At 41.2% G+C, this 22,782-nt stretch overlaps 1 protein-coding gene across 1 annotated transcript in view; it reads right to left on the bottom strand.

Moving 5' to 3' along the window:
- The window catches only part of cdh2 (cadherin 2, type 1, N-cadherin (neuronal)), a 74,780-nt gene that overhangs the window by 9,195 nt on the left and 42,803 nt on the right, over positions 1 to 22,782 (bottom strand). The window contains exons 3-14 of the mRNA XM_042497751.1: positions 19,841 to 20,061; positions 14,620 to 14,787; positions 13,477 to 13,632; positions 11,269 to 11,413; positions 10,770 to 10,942; positions 8,253 to 8,390; positions 7,594 to 7,779; positions 6,681 to 6,934; positions 5,958 to 6,100; positions 4,648 to 4,881; positions 3,118 to 3,351; positions 2,739 to 2,878 (exon numbers count right to left, since the gene is read on the bottom strand). Of these exons, the coding sequence (XP_042353685.1) occupies positions 2,739 to 2,878; positions 3,118 to 3,351; positions 4,648 to 4,881; positions 5,958 to 6,100; positions 6,681 to 6,934; positions 7,594 to 7,779; positions 8,253 to 8,390; positions 10,770 to 10,942; positions 11,269 to 11,413; positions 13,477 to 13,632; positions 14,620 to 14,787; positions 19,841 to 20,061 (2,192 nt within the window). The remainder of the gene's footprint in view (positions 1 to 2,738; positions 2,879 to 3,117; positions 3,352 to 4,647; positions 4,882 to 5,957; positions 6,101 to 6,680; positions 6,935 to 7,593; positions 7,780 to 8,252; positions 8,391 to 10,769; positions 10,943 to 11,268; positions 11,414 to 13,476; positions 13,633 to 14,619; positions 14,788 to 19,840; positions 20,062 to 22,782) is intronic.

Below are 22,782 nucleotides of genomic sequence, written 5' to 3'. Positions count from 1 at the left end.
ACAAGCCAGGGCAATGGCAGCAGCAACTAAAATCATATACTCTGAGAGCGCCCAATGGTCTGACACTTCAATTTCCTCCCCAGCGGGAGATAGGGAGAACAGAGGTGGGCATTATAAAGACCACATCGCTGGAAAAGAAAGGGACATTTTTTACCCAACACTGACTCTCCTGATTCCGTAGACAAGACCATTTTCCCCTGGCGCCCTGCCTTTCTCTGCACTTCTCAAAATGGAACCTTGTTTTCCCTCAATAAATTGCTGAACCCGCTCGTTTGCCTTAGAGGGATGTTATATCATGCAACAGTTTCCTTTTCAACGTGTTCTGGTCCACAAGTTTGACCATTTTGTGTGTGAAAATGAGGATGTGAATACACAAGTGGCTGCACTCCCTCCTGCCTAATCACTAGCTGATGCGTAATGGCTTTCCAGTCATATTGTTGCCTTAGACAGAGCTTCATTATTGTGCCACAGCAGATGTCTATCTCCAAATGACATCAGCTTACCAATTACAAGTCTCCAAGGCTAATTTGGCACTGTGCTGGGTCAGACTGGGGTCTCCTGCTCATATCTGCTATACCTAAGCTACCAGAGCACTTCAGCCAGCAGCAAGAAAATAGCCCATTTGGTTTATTACTGCCTTTTTTATAAAATGATTCCGTTCTGCTAACAAGGGGTCATTAGGACAATTGAGTTTGTGTCTGTGTATGCCTAATCAGTGCAGGGGGATAAAGTGATGTGACTTTATTGATGCCTGTGGCACTGTTTCTATTGTGTGTGTGTGTGTGTGTGTGTGTGTGTGTGTGTGTGTGTGTGGAGTTGGAACCAGTTCCAGTTGAGGAAACACTTCCAATATTTCCAGAACCGACTGGATCAAAATGTTTTTTTCTTATTGATTCCAGATTTTGATTCCCAGCTCCTTCTTAGAGAAAAGGGTGCTTGTTCCTGTTTACAGTGAATACTGTCCTACGCCTCATTGTGACTGTAAATTGTATCTTGGAGCAGCATAATAAGCAGGACTAGCACTAGAAAGAATGCAGTGTAAGTGCATGTATGCTTGCAGAAAGAGTCTATGGGGTCCCCTTTGTCCTTATACTGCTTCAGTTATACAGAAAGTGCAATTCTGCTGCAAACTGTAGATGTGACCTGAATGTTTCTCCATAATACAGACCACACACCCACTTTATGTCACCCTTTCAAAAACACTATAAAAACACTGTGGTGTGTAGGGCTGGATGTTGTTTGACATTTATCCATGCTAGTACCAAATGTCACTGCTTTAACTGAAACTTTTTTTTTTTTAAAGATGCCGGACTTTGAATAATATAAAAAATGTCAATGTCAGATTCTTATTCAAATTTTGCTAATTCCTGATCCTATGGTGATCCATTCCACACCAATGACAAGAGAGCAGACAGTTATTTCCAAGCGGATCAAGAAAATGGGCTTTCAGAGCCTTTATAGCGATATATATGATGATCATTGTTCTGATATTCTTTCTGTTTGCAACGATGTTCCACAGGACATTTCCATAAATGATGTGGGTCAAGATGTGACAGATGCTCGTTTTCATTTTTATGCTGCTGATGTAGTTATTTACTGCTGTGCCTTAACTTTAGCTGAAGCTGCTGACCACTTGCACAGTGCTTTTAAGTCTGCCCAGATCAACCTGTTTCAGTTGCAACTTCTTCTCAATGCTCCCAACACCAAGAGTACACCACAGAATACTTCACTCTTAAGGGGAAATGCCATTGTAAAGGTTAACTCCTATAAATACCTGGGCACTCTGATTGACACATAGACAGAGCTTGGTGAAAAAACTGAGGCTTATACTTCATTTCTATTTCAGACAGAAAATGTGTTTTTCATTCAACATACAAACCCAGCTCCAAAGAAAGTGAGTCAGAACATTTACATTACAAAAATGTCATTTTAAAAATCTTGTATTTGGACTTTATTCAGTTGAATAAAGGTCCAAAATGAGTTACAAATCATTTCATTCTGTCTCTATTTACATTTTACTCAGCATCCCAACTTTTTCAGAATTGGGGTTGCAAAAGAGAGACTTGTTGCTGCTACAGGTTTACCTGTGCAGAACTACTAGGATCTTTTATACATGCATGCCTCTGCTCAGGCATTGCATATGGTTGATGCAGTTTATGCTTCCTTTAAATTCATCATAAACTGTGAAGCCTTGATTCACCACTGTGAGCTTTACTCCTGGGTAGGATGGGCTGCTCTGCCAACCCACTGGCAAAAACTTTTATGTACGAGTAAAAATTCTTGGGCTGCTCCCATCTCATCAATGTATTTAAAATTCACAAAAAAAGTCTTGGACTATACTCTCTCTGGTCACAAGACTTGTATTTGTTCTTTGCACCAACAGTTCGTGCAAAGAGCTTTTATGTTTTCCTCACTGTCTGACTTGAAAACTCTGCAAAGTGTTTTAAAGCTCCATGACCTGATTTTAACTCTTCTAAATCTAATTTGAAGACCTATAGACAGAATTGTAGAGGTGTCTGTGCTTAATCTTTGTATATATAGCTTTAACTACACTTTGTTCACGATAGTTTGTTGGTTTTTTTTTAATCTTGTGCTGCAGCCTTTCTTGGCCAGACATACAAACAGATTTGTTATCTTTATGAGACCTATAATGTCTAAATGAAGGTTAAATAAAATAAATAAATAAAAACAACAGAATTGGTAGGCAATCTACACTGCGTTTACCACATCGTTCTTACCTGGTCCTCCTCTCCTCCGCCTTCCTCGTCGTACTTGAGAATGTTGTCTCTCACATCGTCCTCTGGGTCGATGAGGAGCTGCTTGGCTTGACGTTCTTTATCGCGGCGCTTCATCCACACCACGAACATCAGCACAAGAACTGTGAGACAGACAGACAGAGAGAAGGATCTCATATTACAAAACATAATAACTTACATGTTTTCAGACAAATGTAATCGGATCCGATGTTTTAGAGCTTGGATGGGGGCCTGATCAAGGCTATCTTTTTTGGTAATCCCACAGTAATCTAGCGGTATCTCGGATAATGTTTAGCTGTCTTTATAATCCCTGTGTTCGTTCGTGTGATGTGCTATTTGAAAGAGGCACTGAGACACTCACTGAGGAGGATGATGATGCAGAGGAGGATGGAGATGATGGCACCGGTGCCCAGACCGGCAGCCATGATGTGTTGCTGGTCAGTGCAGTCTCCATTCATGTCGCACTGGCACACTTTAATCCGCAGATAGGAGGTGTTGGACATGGGCAGGTTGCCTGAGTCTGTGATTATGATGGGGATCTCATAGATACCGCTTTCAAGGAAGCCAATCTTCAGGCTCACCTGAGCATGGTCACCTGAGAGATGAGGAGGACAAAATACAGAAAGTGTGATTGAGTGATCCATGATTGCACCTTGTCAGAGCAAATACATATGCAGAGATTAAATTAAGAACAAGAGATTAAGTTACTCAATGTGTATAAAAATGGAATAACATCTTTCTTTAGCAGTGGAGTCTGTTAGTGGGGATTAAATCAAAACTCTGAATAGTCATTTGTATAGACCGTGTTCACAGTACGATTACACTCCTATTACCACAAATATGCAGCATAAATTCCTACCTGGAAGTTGCATCAGCATATCTAATCCAAAACATGGTCGGGATTTAGATTTGGAGCTTATAAACCTACTGAATACCTTTTGATAATGCTGCTTAGGCTCAATTCCCAGCTGCAATAATCCAAATGCCATTATCCTATTAAGATATATTCACTGCTTTTCAACTCACACTAATAGCCAAACACACAACAAATGTTTTTATTTCAAATTAGCATAAACAATTAACGGCTGCATGGTCATGTTAATATAATATTTTATTGCTTCTCTCCGCTCTACCTGACCCCTCTGCAGCACGCTTTTTACGTTTCCAAAGTGTAGTTCAGAAGAATCACAGATCAAAGTGACAAGCTTTAATTACCAAACAAGAGACTGCTGAGTGTTACATCTGTATTGTTTCACATTTCACAATTTTCTTCCCAATTATTGAATGTGACTAATTGAAAATGCTGAAAGGGGTCATCTTCTCTTCTTCTTTTATCTTGTAAGAAACACAAATAAAGGCCAAAAAAGCTGAATAAACGTTAAGGCTGGGTATCATTTAAAAAATGATACAGTACCTCACTTGAGGTACCTCGGTACCGAGGTACCGAGGTACCTCAAGTGAGGTACTGTATTGCCATCATTGTAAGAGTACTGGTGTTGAGGTACCTCACAGCTCATAAAAGAGCTGCTTACTCACAGGGGTGAGCTGGGGGAGGGCCGAAGGTTGGGCACAATGTTTCCGCAGCGAGCTGTCGGGTCTGCATGGCATTATTAGTGGTAATAAGCTGCGCCACTAGCCTGCTAGCTCAAACCAGACCCGGAGGGAGTGCAGTGCAGTAAAATGAAGCGTAGCACAATTAATGTATAGACCTACATGTGTAACCCTTGCAAAATATTTTTAGCAGTTAAACGGTTAACCATTGACATCCCTAGTAACCAAGTAGTAGTCCGTAGTAGTTCAGTCCATACTTTAAAAGGCACAGAGTGCCGATACCCACCCTTAATAAATGTCACAAGAAGATTCATATATAATAGTGTGTTGTGTGTCTTACCGCTGACTCTCATGATGGTCCAGTTTCTCCTGGCATCACTGGGCTTGTGGGCTATCTCAAAGGCAAACGGCCCAGCGTTGGGGTTTAAGTCTCCATCGATAGCAGTGATGTTGATGGCATTTGGCTCTGGCTTTTCACATATCTCTGCCTCCTGAGGGAACACCTTGGGAGCGTTGTCGTTGATATCCAGCAGGTAGATCTGGAGCGTACCTGTTCCACTCGCTGGAGGTACACCTGCACCGGCCATAAAATGACACACACTCAGCACATACATATTTATGGGAAGTGGGATTTTTTTTTATTTTACATATGGATAGGAAGAAACTATTGGAATTCCAGCTCTCGTTTTGCATTATGCAGTCGACAGAGAAAAGTAAAGTATGGAGTCTTTTCTTTGGGCCTCATGCTATAATAAGACACTCTAAACAGCTATTTACTCTAGTGGGAGAAGACCCATCCAAACTGCATACTGATCTGAGAATCTAATCTCAAGTGAGGAGGTAGACAGAAAGAGGGAGATATCAGAACATTTGGGTAGTGTGTGGATGTGTGTGTGTGCGTGTGTGTGTCTGAAGAACGTCTTCCTGACGAAGGACACGGGATGGGAATACTAAAGCAGACAAACAGAGCCCACTGTCGCTCCTCTCAGGCTCCTCTATGTATTCACTCAGCTAAGGGGCTTTTTTACCATTCACGCCACGCTCAAAGGAGCTAGTCATCCAATCCTGACCCATTAATGCTGAGAAACCTCTTTATTGGGAGAGTTTTTAAGCCTATTGGCCTAAGCTATGCTCCGCAGAACAGGGTAAACCTGAACAGAGGTAAATCCCGCCAGTGCAGAGAAGAGGTGAATATATCCACATGCTGGATGATTCTGGGATTGCTTGCACATTAACCTTCAACTAAGGTGGTCAGCGTTCCAGACATGCCAAGTGCCTGATACAAGGTTGACCTTCAAGCATGGAGGATGTATTTGTGGCTGTAACTGAGGTTTTTTTTCTTTCTTTCTTTCTTTTTCCAAAAGATACAGTGCATTTGTGGAGTAGCTTCAGGTGAAAAACATCACAGTAGAAGTCAAAGTGATGCTAGGTGGAAAGTTGACCTTTGAGAGGAAGGCTACATTAGACATCCGCTAGGCTTTCTTTTGAAAAGGCAGCATTATCTCCTCCTGAATACTCTAACAATAATGGCCAGGAATAGAGTGCTTTTGTAACAGTCTGGCTTAAACACAGAGGCCATGGTAGTGGTGCATCACGGGAGAGCAGCAAGGTATTTCTATCGAAGGCACTACCACTTGAATGATTACATACCGCTGTCAGAAGCCAGGAATGTTGCATTGTACAAACTGTTCTTCACAAAGGGAGACTCTCTGTCCAAAATGGCAATTGTTGTGATACGGCCGGTCATCGGGTCAATCCTTAGCCAGTTGGCTGGATCTGAGAGTTTTGAATATCTGAGGGAAGAAAAAAAAAAGGTTTGCACAGTGATTCATAATCCTTACTTTTCACTTAGTGCTGAATTTCAAGTCAGGAGTTATCTACATGTTCTTTTTTTAAAAAGTAGTAAAGAAGTTTAAAAAGGTTTGTTTTCTGCTTCTTGTTGGTGAATTAAGTCTCCATTTCCAGCTCTGGAATATTTCTTCTAAAAATGCTTTTGTTTTTATTTGTTTACACAGAATAAATATTTCAGACGTCATGCATTTTACATAATTATTCTAACTTTTGAGAGGAGCCTCACAGGGGAAACCAAACTCGCGTGTTGTTATCAGTAGCTCCAACTAATTTGTAGGACAAACCGAGGAATTACAAAGCTAGCTTATTTCACATGGACTGTTTTCAGACTGATAAACTCTTCCACAGCCAAACAGCTGTGAGGCAAGGCATTTGATGATGAACATGGGAAAAATAGGGCTTGTTCAACAGGAATGAGATGCTGGCTGCAACGTTTTATTTGAGCAGGAGTGGACAGTCATTTTAACCTGTTTCAAACCTACCAGCAACCTCAATCCATTCCTTTTTTACTTTAAAATCTACCTGATAGTTTGCTGCATGAAGCGATCTGGGTCCTGTGCAGTGAAGGTGGTCAGTGTTGACTCGGGCATCATTCCCTCCTCCAGTTTAATGAGTTTGGGGTTGGGCTCGAAGTAGGGACTCTCGTTGACATCTATCACTCTGATGGAGACGGTGGCAGTGGACTGGCGAGGAGAGTGGATGCCTCTGGCCAGGGGAACCTCGTTCCTCGCTTCCACTGTCAGCACATACGTCCTACTGATTTCATAGTCGATAGGCTGGAAAACAGTGGAAGAGCGAGAATATCAGTGGATCACACACCAGAGTGCAGGATAAATCAGACAAAAGGAAATCACGTTTTTGGTAATGTGAAACTGGTGGGAAAACAACTCAAAGAACTAAAGCCTTTTCTTCCTCTTGCCTGAAGAATTGTATTGTGAGATCTCACAATAGACAATGAGGTGGATACAGAAGCTGTATCCTTTTGTGGTCAGTTAAAGGAAACAAAACAGCACAAGAGCTTGAAGAAGTGTTGAGCAACCAACCATTTCTGCATATCAAAATTGTTTTCTAAGTTTTAATTATGTATTACAAATCTGAATTTATTAGTAATCCAAGCTGAAAATTTACTAGAAGCACTTACAATTTACTAATCATTGTCAAAAAAAATGCATTTTAAACAAATTAAACTGCAACAACCTTCAATTTTATCACTACTAGTCACATGTGGTTTGCAGTACACAAAATGGCTCTATTCTTCAAACAACTGAACTGGACAGTTGAATTATTGTCTTGCTCTCTTCATGAACACAGGCCATCATGACAAATATTCTAAGATGCAGAGCCAAACATCTCCAAACCTCTCAGTGTGGCATGCATACATTTACTATGCATCTCCAAGGGATTACAGGGGTGGAGTTTGAAGAGGAGGCCTTACCTTGACGACCGTTACCAGGCCCTCGTTAGTGGTCGGATCAGTGGGCACGGAAAACCTGCCGGTGGGGTCGCCCCCGGTGATTTTGTAGACGGCATTCCAGGCAGGCGTGTTGGGCTGGTCCTTGTCAGTCACCGTCAGGTTGGCCACAATGACATTCACACGGTTTTCAGGCACCTCGCCGAAAAACTGCATGAATAAACCATGAACGTACAGAACAGCGAGCTGTTAGTGATACTGCTGCGGCAGCAGAAAATACTCTGAGCCCTGCCTCACACAGCACAGCAGGACCAATCTTGGGTAAATAGACATCTAAGGTAACTTATCATGTCGTCATGGTCATCTCATTCCCTGTCCTCCCCTGATAGCACAACAGTAGCATTACAAATTTCAGTGATTCGCAGGCACAGTAAGTGCCTCTTACACTTGGGCAGACATCCCAGTAGCTGCATGTGTCAACATTTGGAGGGGGATATAACACTTTACGCATGGCTGGCTACTTGTATATCTGTATGGCTTTGGAAACGCTGGTCAAGCAGAACTAGGTAAGTGAGCAGAACTGGCGGTTGAGTGCATATATGGGGTGAAATAGGGGTCCTTTTGGTACTCTCCCTTCGCTAAGATTGCTGTGTAAATGTCTGCAATATGAGTTTGTTTCTTACCGTCTCAGCAGTAAACTCTGGCGGATTGTCATTAACATCAGTGACTCGGATGATAGCGGTGGCTGTGTTAGAGAGGCCATACATGGGGTTCCCCTCCATGTCAGTGGCCTGGATGATCAGTGTGTACTGAGGCACTTTCTGCAGGAAAAGGGAAGAGAAGCAGAAGCAGGATTAAGACGCAATTCTTTGATCTTTGAACAATTAAGTGCAGGGGTGTCAAACTCAGTTTAGCTCATGAGTCACATACAGTTCAATTTGATCTGAGGTGGGCCGGACCAGTAAAACCATTACATAATAACCTATGAATAACAACACCTCCAAAGTTTGCCCTTTCTTTTTGTATAAGGAAGTACAAATACATTCTGAAACATTCATCCATTTATCAAACATTTGATGAAAAGCTTGAGATGTCTGAAGAAAAAAAAGTGCAATTTCAACATTATGTCTCACATTTTCCACATTCAGTCGATCAACCACTTACTGTCATTACATGTGCAATTTTCCCTACATTTTCGGTCCTATGTAGTGATGTGTGGCATCACCACACCAAACTAAAGTAGAAGCTATAGAAAGCTGAATTCTAATGCGGAGGTTAGCGTCACCTTGGTTCCCTTGCTAAAAAGTCAATGGTATTTTTTTATTGGGTTTTTGAAGCATAAAATAAGCTCTATGGCAAACAAATGTTTATGATACTTGTTATGTTCAGCAAGATAATCTCAACAAATTAATCCCACTTTTTTTGATTTTTTAAGTGTAAATGCAATTGCGAGAAGTAAAAAGCTAACATTTGGATATAAATGAACCACAGTATAGTCACATGACTTCAACATGGCCACTATAACAAGGCCTAAAGCTCTGTTTGCTGCCATGACATCCTCTAGTCTCATTTAGCTAATTGTTAGCAACTGACTTTTTTTAAATACATAAAGGCTTTAGAGTACACGATTGGGGAGTTTATTGATGGATTTTATGTTGCAGAACAAAAAGTCTCTTAAGCTTGTGTTAACCACAGACCTTATTTCAGCATTTGACCAAAAATCAATTCAAAAAACCCATTGACTTTGAGACGAGGGAACTGGGAGTGCTAAAATGCAAACTGATACCAGGTTTTCAGGACTAATTCATGAAGAATGCTACTCACTGTTTTACTTGCTCCCAAAACCTGATATGTCTTAGCCTTCACAAGTGCATCGATATTAGGAGTACAAAGTCAGCCAATGGGCCAGATTTGACCCTTTGGTGGGCTGGTTCTGGCCCGCAGTGTGAATGTTTGACATCCTGGATATAATCAATTCTGTAGCCATGTTTGACAGTGGCGGATTTGCTCAGTCAATTGATGGTTTGAATGTAAATGAGGACAAAAGATTAGAAAACTATTCACTATAATGCGGTTCAAGACAACACTGCCACAAGCTGCAACCACCAAAAAGTACACACGAGTTCAGTCCACACCTCTGAGACTTTCTTCAAGTTTCATAAAGAAAATATTTTCTTTCTGGAATATTGTTTTAGATTGCAATATTACATGTGTCCCTAATAAGCTGGCAACTCAATGCGCCTCAGTATTAATGTGTTCAACTAAAATGAAACAAATCTGAACAGGCTAGCTCTTAATTATGATGACTAATGGTGGCTTTTTATATAAATCTCATTTATTCTCTATGGGCCATGTGAGTTGTGACTGCATGTGTGAAACTTGCACTTCTGCTATGTACACTATCATGAAGCTAACAAATGACTCTTTTCACATTAAAAGCCACTCAGGTGACGGACCAGTTGCTAGGTAATGAGAGCCGGGCAAATTACTTTCATGGTGGCAACTGGCGGACATAAAACGGCGGCCCCAGGGCGGAAGTGATTGAGCAGCCACCTTACCAGATTGCCCTCACTAGAATTGCACCAACTGGCTCCAGCTTTCTATATTTTTTTTTATTTATTTTCCCAAACAGCCATGCAATCCAATTAAATGAAAGAGTGGTAGCATTTACAGCACGGAAATGGAGAAAAATGCAAAAAAAAAAGCTTCTGCCTTAGAGAAAGAAAAGACAGAGGAGGCGAGACAGAAGGAAGGGAAACATTTAGGTGCTCGGTGATGCATTCTGCTTCCTTGTAAGAGTAAATAAGTGTGAAACAGCTAAGTCCATTTCGACTTCTCATTTAGTTGGTAATCAACGAAATTCGCTTTGGCTCATTAGTTCTCAGACAGTCTGGATATTAGCAAATATACTCAAGCTGTGTTTTGTCATCAGATTTAAAAAAAAAAATTCAGCCCATTTATGTAAACATGAAAAATGGATATGATGATGTACATCTACAACAGGCAGCAAATGCGAGATGGAAATTAATTACAATCTTGGTTGGCCTTGCTGATAAAAGTCTCACTTAAATGCCAACGCAATCATTTTACAATGATTTGATAGTTATAAATAGGGAGTATTAAGGAAACAACATTAAATCATAAACTAGTGAGTGAAAAGGGGGCAAAAATGGACGAAAGCAAAAAGACATGTCAAGCACCTCTCTGTCCAGGCCTGCCGCCACTGTAATGATGCCTCCTGTTTTATTGTTGATGGTAAACATGTTGGAGGTCGGACTCTCTGGATTCTGAGACAGGATCTTGTAACGCAGCATCCCATTAGCTGTTTTGGGGTCGTCTTTGTCAACAGATGTCACTGTCATGACAAATGTTCCTGTGGGATAGACAGAGACAAGATACAAACACTTTGATGTCATCTCTGTTTATTTATTTTTCTAATGGCAATCCAAAGACGTTAGAAGTTGAGTGAATAGCACCATATTGAAAATACTAGATTTATATCTTTGGAATATAGACACCCAATGTTCTTTCTTGTGATCTAAAAATACCCCCAAGTGCTTTCATACAGCAGAAGCAAAGTTAACAAAGTGGCCACCCCAGGAATGCTATCAATGCTGTTTGATCTTCTTACACTACGGCCGCATGTGAAGCTGCAGGCTAAGACTACGATGCTGTGCTTGGCTTTATGTGGTAGATTACCTGGCTTGGAACCCTCTGGAACAGTGCCGTTCCAGATCTGATGAGTGAACTCGGGTCTGTTGTCGTTCATGTCGATCACATTGATCACAATGTCAATAGGGTTTTCTACCTGGTTGCCGTTCAGGTCCACTGCATGAGCTCTCAGCTGCAGGAAACACAAACACATCTGGACTGTAGAACTGTTCAAGCAAGGACGCTTCTCAACTGTGCAAACAATATATTGAGACAAACAAGGAAGCATTCGCTCAATGTCACCCGTTCAACTGCGGTGATAATTAACCCCGCTAACCATCACTAAAAATCGTTTACTCTACGCAGAAAAGCAAACAGAAAATCCTCTTTGTTTAAACCAACATGACCAAATAAGGAATTAAGGTGTTTTTTTTTTGTAAAGACTAAATTCTTGCCACAACAAGCTCTCGCACGTGCAAGGCAAAAGGGAAACAAATGATTAGATTCAGTCGGATACCTGCCTCAGAGTCGAAAACAACACAAGCTTTTCAGCTGGTCGCCCCTTGAAAAAGACACACTGTGATTTTATTCAGTACTGTTGCCTACACTGGGTCAGCACAGGTTCAGTTCTGTTTAACGAAAAACAACTCTGATCTGCTGCATTTTTTTTTTTTGCACTTTAAGTGCATCATTCCTGCATACACACCACTGTGAGGTTGTTGCTAACAAGGTATTTCAATTTGCTGTGATCCCACCGTTCATGCTTTAGAATAAATTAAGGAATAAAGTATGTATTGAAAATCTACAGGCTATGAACAGAACACAACATATGTCTTTGCATGTAATGCCTTACAGTCTAGCTCAGTGGTAAATGCATCAATGAAATATAATGTGTGTAACAGCATCAAGTACCTACGGTAAATTAACGGTAAAAAAAACAGGAAAAAAAATTAGCTGCTCCCGTATTGTTCTGCGATTTGCAGCCCACATACATGTTAAGTTGAACCTGTGAAGATTTTTTGTTGTGAAAGTCTTTTGTGACCTTCAAAGATCACGTTAATATTTCATTTTAACCACAGCCTTGCCTGACGACCACTTTGTTAAGGCATGTGAATGGATTGCATTAAAAACTAAGCTGTATAATTTAAAGACCATTGCAATGTAATGGGAGAAGCGCTAATGATTAAAGCAGCTCTGAGGGAGCTGGAGGTTATCATAATGTATCTAACACACACACATACTCGAATCACTCAAAAACGTTAAATCCTTTACATTCTCAGACGGATAAGTCAGATTTCCTGGGAGACCTCGGTCTTTACTCGGTCTGAGGAGGCTGTTTAGGCTACACATGACCCTTGAGCACATGCCTGGCAGGAATGTACACCACCGCAAAGAAAGAATGCATTTCTCTTGATAGAGCTGGCTGGAAGCACAATTGGCAAATCATCAGGATATCATTAAAGGAGCTCTTTATGATTTGCAGAGCATTCATATAGCAACAAACTATTTGCTGTGTAAAAATAAAGTGGAGCAATCATGTCCTGAGCACAGAAAAAAGTCCAGCTTTCTCTTTGTGGGTGTTGTGATCCGAGCTTTACTGTTAGCGAGGGGTGCACGATAATATCAGTACATCACTGGTACTGGTAGATATTGGCTTTAAAATGAAAAATCAGAATAGGCCAATATGCTGATTTCTACTGATATTACGAACCGATTTTATTTATTTATTTTTTATTAAAACAACACCAAGTTGAAATATTTTTTCTCATTTTGCACAGTGAATGAATATTACATACACCGAAAAGCATTGGATTTCATGTCTCCCATTTTCTGGTTGGCTATCGCAATAAAAGTGTGCATTATATGATGTTAATTCCACCACAGAAGAGACTTGATAATCACTAAACTTAGGTGGGAAAAAAAGTGGATATATCGAAATGCGTATTGGCCAAATGAGTTGTTATATATCAGCATATTGGATATCAGCAAACAATCCAATATTGTGCATTGGCTGGCTAACTGTCGCCGCTCTGCACTGCTTTTATATGGTGGTTACGGTCGATAACAGGACAGCATCCTCACGGAAGTCTAGCACGCACCTTCGGGTTTCCTCCCAGGTTAGCACCATTAGCTCTGTCAGTATTGTTGCTAATTTTCATCACTGTGTGTACAGACAACCTTTGAATCATAGTTTGATTCTCAATATCATATAGAGCTCCTTTAACAAGAGAGTTTAGACCACTGCGTCTCACGTACATGGAAGTTGGGGATGTGCTCTCGATCCAGGGGCTTGTTGACAGATAGCTCTCCAGAGATTGGGTCAATGATGAAGATGCCAGTGGGGGGCTGGTCAGCGCCAGGGCCTGTCACGCTGTATCTGAGGGACCGGTTTTTGTCATGGTCCGACCGGATCTGTGAGAACAAAGATTTGTGAATGGCAGTTGCAAAACAATGCTAACTATACACTGACTAATACTGGATTTTGGGGGCTGATATATCTGATAACAACATAACTGGTATTTCTCTTTTTACACTGACACATTAACATTTTTAATAGGGATCTCTTATATTTGGTGATTTACATACTCAAAGATTATGTTTATGTAATTGTGATATTTACTTCAGCACTATCACAATATTAGTTAAAGAATAGGTTGCTGTGTAAGCAAAAGAGTGCATATAAAGAGCGTGTGCCTTTGTGTAGCACTGAAGTTCTGTCTTGACTCGGCTGTCTATCCTGTTTGCCATGTAAGCTGAGACCCTCTGTGCCTACACCCTGGATCCATGCTGAGCAAACAGCGTATTTCCTCATTCTGATATCATCCACTAAAGCCCGGAAACATCCCCTCTAATATGGCTGGATTAAATATAATACATACAAATAGCATGTACAGGACTTAAAACTCGGTTAAGAAGTCAGCTTAATATGCTGAAAAAGGATCTAGTTCTTAGCTGTCCTGAGTATTGCCATCCATACCCAGCCTTGACCAGAGGATGGTTACAAATGAGTTGAGCTGTGAGTGTCCTTGAGCCATGATAAAAGGAGTATAATATCTCAACAGGCAACCGAGGAACAATTGCGCTTGTGGGCACTTCAGATTTCTCTCTGCTTCTAAATAATGCCAGGTTACATTAGTACTGACCGCCCCCTGAAACAAAAAATAAATAATACAGCAGAAAAAAAAGAGCCCTGACCTTTAGCAAAGTGCTGTAAATATGAAGCACTTTGTTGAAGGCACAAGTCTCATGTCTGTGACCCTCTGAGTGGGAGCTTGGAGCAACTGGGACGTACAAGGTTGTCATATCAAGCAAAAAGCATTTTCTCTCATGTTGTGAGAGGTGTGTGTGTGTGTGTTAGTGAGTATCTGTGCATGCATGCGCTTGGGTGAGCTATGTTACCCGGACAAGCTCTTGCGGGAATGGGCCTCGTGAGTTCTCTGGGACATTGATTGGGGGGATGACCCAGTCTCTCTTCATGCGTTTGAGTTGGCTGTCCGTGTTCCGTGATGGAAACACTATTTCCTTCAAATCCTTCGACATGACTGGAGGGGCAGCAACTTGCTGGACCTGTGAAAAACAAATGATTTAGTTCAAGAGCAGGGGAGTGATAATATCTTATATGAGCACGTTCACTTTTAGCCACGCTAGTGGCATGGTTGTATGGATGTCCATTGGTCCATCACAGACTGAAAGCCTTGAAACTTTGTACAGACATTCATAGACTTTGGAGGAATCTAATGACTTAAGTGATATCCTAAATTTTCATCTAGCACCAACTTGAGGTTCACATTTGTGGTCTTCAGTGGAATTACTTTTTATTAAATGGATTACCTTAAAGCCTTTTACTTTGATGATTATTCACATTTTTTTAATGATATAATCAGGTCCAAATTTATTTTGTCCATTACTTGACTGAATACTTTGAAAACTTTGTCATTTTTATTAGCCAGTTAGCATGCTTACACGCTAAACTAAGGGCTCATTTATGCTCAATGAGAGATACATATGTGGACATGGATGAAGTCGCCTCCTTTGTTGTTGTGTGAACCTTTTGACCGTGCCCTTTATTGCCATCTATTAGTTGTATCTATGCCATCACAATGGACACATTGTACAAAGACAGTGACTTCTCCAACATTTTAAATGGACATATCTATTTTTGCACATAAAGGGAATATAAATCAGCCTCATGGTTGACACAGTGAGCATGTCACTGTGAACATGTATCATTTTTGTTAACCATTTAGCATGCTAACTAGCTAAACTTAGATGGTGGACATGTGCTGTGGTCAAATGGGGTCATGTTTACTGTGTTCACAAAAAAAATCCATAAAAACAACCCCCTGATGTGGTATTTATGACCTCAAATGTGGATATTTTCTGAAGGCTCAGAGTTCACGACGTCGTGCACACAACTTCCCATGTTGTAAACACGAGCTCACAAGTTCCATTTGAACATGGCAATGTTAGACATCAGCATGTAACCACTCTGAGCATGTTAGCATTGAGCTCAAAGCACTACTTTGCCCTAGTACAGCCTCACATAACTGCTAGCATCGCTGTAGGGTCATGTTATTATGTTTACCCTGCAGGAATGAAAGACTAAATCCTGATCGTGTAACCATTAAGCTATGATCAAAAGCAGCTCATGCCAACCCACATACTGAAGTGACACCTTACTGCGAAGATTGTACGCTGACTGATGGCCCTTCCCTTTTGGTTATAGCACAGGAAATTGAAACGGAAACAGGCTTCCATTTTCTGCAAAACTAATAAGCTCTTCTAAATGTCATTTTAATGCGTATTCAAAATGTGTGTTCAAACAGTCCTCCTTTTTTTGTCTTTCTTTGTAGTTTAAAATATCTACAGTACAACATGTGATGATATTCCTTGAACCGCTTTGGTGTGGCTACTGTTGCAGCCGCACACCGCCAGCGCTGGTTTGCTTTAAATGGCAGACCTCTTCTTATGTCCTGATAAAATGCACCCACACAGACAGACCAGCTTCCATAATGGATCTGCCATCCTCCCTCGGCTGTAATGAATGAGATTTGAAACAAAGGAGGATGGTACCTGCAAGCCAGACACTAAACACACAGATGGCTCAAATTGCCTATGCTGCTCCAGAGACTGAGGAGACTGAAGTAGTGCCAGAGAAAGTTAAAATAACCTTGAACAAAACGAGGGGGGAAGGAAAACAGAAAAACAATATGTAAAATCCGTCAATGTCAATGAATGATAGCTAGAATTTCAATGGAGCTGTCACAATCTTTGAAGTATCTATCCTACTGTCGCCTGTAATTATTTGAATTGGTTGTGAGGTGGACAAGTCCTACCAAATACTACACTGTCCTATGCAAACAGAGAAATTAATTACCACTTTGTCACCTTATAGCGTGACCCATATCCCACACTCCCCCCCCCCTTCTAACATCTGGGGAGCTGTCGCAGAGCTTCCACTAATCATGTTTGAAATCCGATTATACTGCTTTCACACATTGGAAATGCAGAGAGGCAAGCGGACAGATAGCGAAGGAGCATGCTTCAGAAATATCTATTACCCTATTAAAATGGGCGCGAGTGAGAGCAGTAATTATTTGCAACCTGCGTCTGGAATGATGAATGGCATGGCGGGTTTGTTCAGCCCAACACGCATCTATCTCTGGTGTGCTGGAGGTCTGTACCCATCTACACTCACCGAACCCCCTCCATCATCTGACTGGGAGTCTACTTTCAGAGTCCAGAGGAGTTTTAGGCTGAGTGATGGCCTGTGTGTGTGAAAGGCTTAGGCATGTGTGTATTTGCCCTTTTAGAAAAATTCTCCCTTTCAGATATTGACATGGCGTGCGGTGGAGCCGCGGTTCTAATAGAGGTGGCAATAGAAGCTAGGACACTCATGTTAATGAGGATATTCTTTGGTTGTCATTGATTAAAATGTTCCCCCAAGGCTGTCGCATTCATGGACTGATAGAAAAAAATTTAATCGCTGATGTGATTAAGAGATGCGTGATGATTCATGACAATAATTGTGCTGGGGGGGTAGATAACCGCTCATGACCTCATAAACATGCAAGACACAGGAAAGTCAATCCCTGATTTCATTACCGAAAAATCAGGGCGATCCCAACAGCTTTTGACAGATACAGATCAGAGTTGCAGTTGATGATGCCACTGATAATTTGTACCAACACTTACAGCCAACATGGGATTTGACTTTTATTTAAAAACTAAAAAAAAAAATATATTTACCTGTTTGGGACAAGTATGTGTTTGCCTTTGACCAACTGACAACAGTGACTAATGGTTCCATTAAAATCACATACCTGCAGGAGTCCCTATAGTAAATGAGTGTCAGTGGCTAACGACAGTGTTTTGAAAAACCATGAAATCATTACCAGCCACAAGTTTAATTTTGGCCCAGCAGACCGCCGGGCCCGCAGCACTGACAGTAACCACACATAACTGTCAGTATTAACTTTTAATCTGCAGCCACATAAAATATAACACCCCACGCCTTTGCTGAGATTATCTGCTGTGCTGCCCATTTAGGAATGGCCACTTGTGGCCATTTGCTTAAGTGTATTAAGGGATAAAACAGGGACGCACATTGGTCTTTGTAAACAAACATGATTATTGCATTTGGGGGCGTTCATTAAAACAGCAGAAGGCTAATGATCTAAAATCTTACAGCAATGATTATTAAAATATGCAAATAAAGGCTCACTTATAACCCTGCAGAATGGGTCAGGACAGAGCAGGGCTGCCCAAAGTGGGACCAGAGTTAGCTGGCCATGAGGGGCCATACACATGCCGCATCTTTAACTGCCTGGAAAATGCAGGGTCGGGCACTGGGTGCTGCTCTTGTGCCAACTTTCATTAGCGTGGAGGCAGGTTTGCGTCTGAGGTTGCTAAGTGACCATAACCAGCACGATATCTTAGCCCTCTTAACAAAAATCCTGAGTGCAGAGGTGATTTTCTTCCAGCTGTTTTGTTCAGTGTGTATTGGGTCTAAAATATGGTCCACGGGACAAATAATAAGCTCTGCTTATCTCTACATTACAATGATCAACTTCTCCTCCTGATTTTTACAGAAGAAAGGAAAGACATATGCCGGCTGTGATTGGTTGTTCCTCATCACATGACATGTGGTGCGCACTGCTGCGTTCCAAAGGCTCCATTGAAAACAATAAAATGGAGCAGGGAAAACCACAGCATGTTTACAGCCCCTTAAGTTTAATTTAATTAATTTTTAGCTTTTTAAAAATCATTTTCCAAGTCAACTAATTTCTTGCAATTTGCAGGACATTTCTAGTTTTTTGTTAGTTTCTTATCATCTTTTTTTCTATGTTTTCTAAAAAAATCCAACCAGTTTTTGTCAGGTTTAAATGCTCGTGAAAAACATCTGAAAGTAGCAAAAGAAAACTGATGTTGATCCAGGTTTCAAAGGGTTAACAATACAGTAATAATACTTGAGGCCCAAGGTCCACCATTAAGTTTTTGCTTTTTTTTGCCCTTTCAAGAGAAAAAAGTTTGGGCACCACTGGGATAGAGTAGTAGGCACTACATTTTATTAAGTGTATGTGTACTTTTCTCTGTAAATGAGCCAGAGTGGGGTGTGTGGATGTTGGTGTGTTTGGATTTATGCCTTTTGTTTAGTTGATGTTGTTTTGTTTCTGCACTTTTGTTTTATTTTTTTCCTCTTTTATTTTTCCTTTTATTATTTCCTCACTTTTAAAATGTTCTTCATAACTACAACTTAAATCTTCTCATTGACATTCCTCTTTTTTTTATATATTAAAAATATGAACGTGTACATTGGCACATTTATTGTTATGTTACTTTGCAATACCGATATTCTTAACAAAAAAAAAAAGACAGCAGACAGTACTACACAGCGTTGAGAACAGCATGTGCATGTCTGTGTGTGTGTAACGTTACTCCTGTAGGTTTAAAGCAACAGATATTATCTAATTGAGCAGGATCACATAATCCACTGGCACTGAAGTTAAAACCTCTACAATAACACCGCCTTTTGGAGCTTCTTTTCATTTCCTGGTTACAAGGCAGACGGGGAAGGACATGTGCACTGCTTTTTTTGTGCACTTCCTCTGATCCTCAGCCAACCACAATGTTGACATATGAGCACACGGTCATTCTAACTAATTGCAGATGACTGCACAACACGTCCAGCGGAACGGTTAGAGCGCTATTCTGCAGCTCAGACAGATGCTTCCCGTCTTCTGAAGCACTGAAAGAGGTGCGTCCCCTTTTGGATGATAAGGCAATAACCTCACGATCACAAGGCATGCTCACTGAAATCAACTTTATGAGGAGCTATTTTGCATCTGCTCTTGCTACCCACTGACCGTGTTGAGTATATGTTTGTGCTCCTAGTAAATTGACACATTAAGTTTTAATTAGCAAGCATCCATCCAGTCTCGCGGAACACCTGCTACAATTTAGGGAACTAGTCATCTGTAAATGTGCAGTGTGCCTAATAAGCGTAAGTTATTTGATGTGAGGGGAGAATTGATCATTCCACCTTTCTACAGTGGTTACATCAGGCAGACAACCAACAAACAAGTCAGAAATGTAAAAGAAGTGGCTTAGGTGTATTCACCTGCTGGCTGGCATGTGTGGAGGGTGTCAGCCTGACTTGGGTCATCCATTGCTTCTGAGTGGTGGAGTCACTGGCTGTGATGAGCAGTGGTGACACGGGGAGCTCAGAGGGCTGAATGCTCCTGGCAGCGTAAACTACTCCATCGGCCTCTATCCGGAAGTCAGATGGGTTACTGCACTCAAACCGCACCAGACCACCTCGGCCACAGTCGAAGAACCTCACTGCAAGAGACATTTAAAAAAAAAAAATTAGCCCAAAAGTGAGAGAGAAACCTAGAGAGAAAAGTAGACATAGAGACAAAGCAGGTAGAAGACAGACAGCCAGCCAGACACAGAGGGTCCACAAAGGTTTTCTGATTCTCCTTCTCGCTCATACATTATTCACTTCAAGCTGTGCCCCAAAGGTATTGCTCAAAACAGGTGCAGTGGAGGAGAGAGTTGGAAGGAGAGAAAACTAAAGAAAAAAGGAAAGTGTGCCCCTTAAGGTCTATTAAAAAAAGAACCCAAAACATAGCACTTTAAACCTGATGTGTAAATTAGATTGTCTAAATGCCCCGCTGTGTCTGGGTTTGAGATAATATATACAGCTTGTGTAAAACAGTTTCTAGAATTCTGCTTGATAAGTCTTATTTTCTCTCCTGCTAGGGCCATCGCATGCTAGCTTTGTCCCCCATGACATACAGGGATGCCTTCCGCGGATGACTACCGCTCCTCAGCTCCTCCAGAGACCTAAGTAAGTGCATGTGATGTTTATTTCATCAGCATGTTCACACAGAAAAACACACCAAAAACTTGCGCACGCATACATACGCTGCAGACAGGTGGCTCATGGGGGCTTGGGTCCCACCGGTGCCTCAGTGGCAGCGGTACAACACCAGTTCATCTTACAAGTGAGTGACAGTACAGCACAGCACAGCCTATGTAGCTCCTACTTGTACACAAACACACACACACACACATACCTCAACATCTAAGAGCTTCATTGTGTGATGCTTTTGTGTGGATATGTAGCCCTAGCAGCCCCCTCCTCATGTTTATAGAACACAAAAACGGCACAAAGGAAAAAGATAAAAAATTCCTTCCGGCCACAGAGATCACAACGTTACCATATATCGTTTGTGTGGAGGTTCTGCTGGTGCCGCTTTGAATTATTAAAGGAGATGTGGAATTACTTAACAAAAGCCTTGAAGGAGGGCGCCTAATCTTCCTTTGTGCTGCTACCTTGGGGACCTGCAGATGTCTTCAGAGTATCATCTGCACTCGGAGCGCAACGAGCTCCTCTGGGCTCGGGGAGAGGATGCAGTAGATCAGTTCGGGGTCCAAAGGAAGTCATAAGTTTCGCCCCTTGGCCTAATTTAATGGCATCACTCAAAACATGTGCAATCAATTGTGCTTAGCGCACCACACCCTGCTGCTAATAAATCTCTCAGTGATGACAGGGAAGAATTTAGCACTTTTCTTGTTGCTTCTAACGGCAGTCAAGGCAGATGTTTTCAGGTAGATGCGCTTGGTCCCTGATTTACTTGTCTATGGAAAGCAACACAACAGAAGGAAATAGAAATCAAAATATTCCTTTAAAAAAGGCAGCCTATTACAGAGAAAAAAAAATGTGGCGAAAACAAAAGAGTGGAAAATCCAAACGCTGCAGCCTCCTATACAAAGTAGCATGTTTTCGAAGGGGAGAAGTAGAATGCAAGCGAAAGAGAGAATATGAATCAAAACTAGGAGGTCGCATAAGGAAGCTTGTCGAACAGTGTACTCGCAATGTATTCATCCTGATGAATGAAACTGCAACCTTGCTATACTTTATCAAAACCCAAACAGGGAGAACAAATCTTCTGCAAGGACCATGAGCTGCATTCTATTACAGCAGCTGCTAAAAGATTTAAACACTGACGAAAACAAGAAAACAGCATCGCAAACCTCACCCTCTTTACCTCAAGAATTGTAATTCATCTAAATACTGCACAGCAGCACACAAGGTGACACAGCATTGCAAGAGAGCCAGCTTGGCTCCCATAATGAAGACAGAAGATGACAAGATCTTTCTTCCATACTGGAATACACTTGATATTGACCATCTATTTCCTGCTTTTGTTCAATTATCCTTGACCAATTAGTTTTTTTTTCTCTTTGAACTTGGCAAAGCTGACATCAGATAGATGACCTTCTCTCTCGGAGGGTTTTGCCTTAAAGCCAGCCGCCTGTAAACTCAAAGCCTTCAGGCAATCACCAGCCAGCCCAAGTCAGCAGATACTCAGACAGAGGTAGAATACAGAGTAAGGGACTGTCAAAATAACTCACAATGCAGCAGAGGACAGTCCATAGATTTAAGAAGCTCACTTGGAGCTGGCTATTGACTCACTCACACTATTTTAACTGAGCTGCTTATGCCTTATAATGTTATTCAGCATGTGTGTGAAAAGCAAAAGCAGATGCTTTATTAATCTGTGATAAGCATTTCATCGATCCAGCCTCTAAAATACAAAGTTTCTTCTGTTTTCTATCATTATAAATTAATATCTTGGCCTATGGACTGCTGGTCGGAGAAAACATACAATTAAAGACATCGCTTTTGGCTCTAGGTAATTGTGATGGTTATTTTTCACATTTTTTGACATTTAATAGACCAAATTTCATATTAATCATCGAAAATAGCAGGCAGATTAATTCTTAATGAAAATAATTATTATCGCTTATATAAATTAGTTGCCTGCAGGTAAATTAGATGCCTGCAGCTATGAGGTCGGGCTGCACTTGCTAATAATTAAAAGGCACCTTTTTGTCTGCTTCTTCTTTGTATTTAGGGATATTCCAGTCATCATTTTGTCAGTAAGTGGTAACAGGAACCAGTAACAGTGAGATGTCTTTTAGACTTAAGATGTCAATGTGGCGCAGTTAGTTAGGTCAAAAAATGTACAACAAAGAATTCATGCAGTTATT

This window comes from Plectropomus leopardus, chromosome 12 (genome assembly GCF_008729295.1).
Source record: "Plectropomus leopardus isolate mb chromosome 12, YSFRI_Pleo_2.0, whole genome shotgun sequence".
NCBI classification, from domain to species: domain Eukaryota; kingdom Metazoa; phylum Chordata; class Actinopteri; order Perciformes; family Serranidae; genus Plectropomus; species Plectropomus leopardus.
The sequence above is the reverse complement of the archived record's forward strand: the minus strand, read 5'-3'. Positions and strand labels throughout refer to the sequence as shown.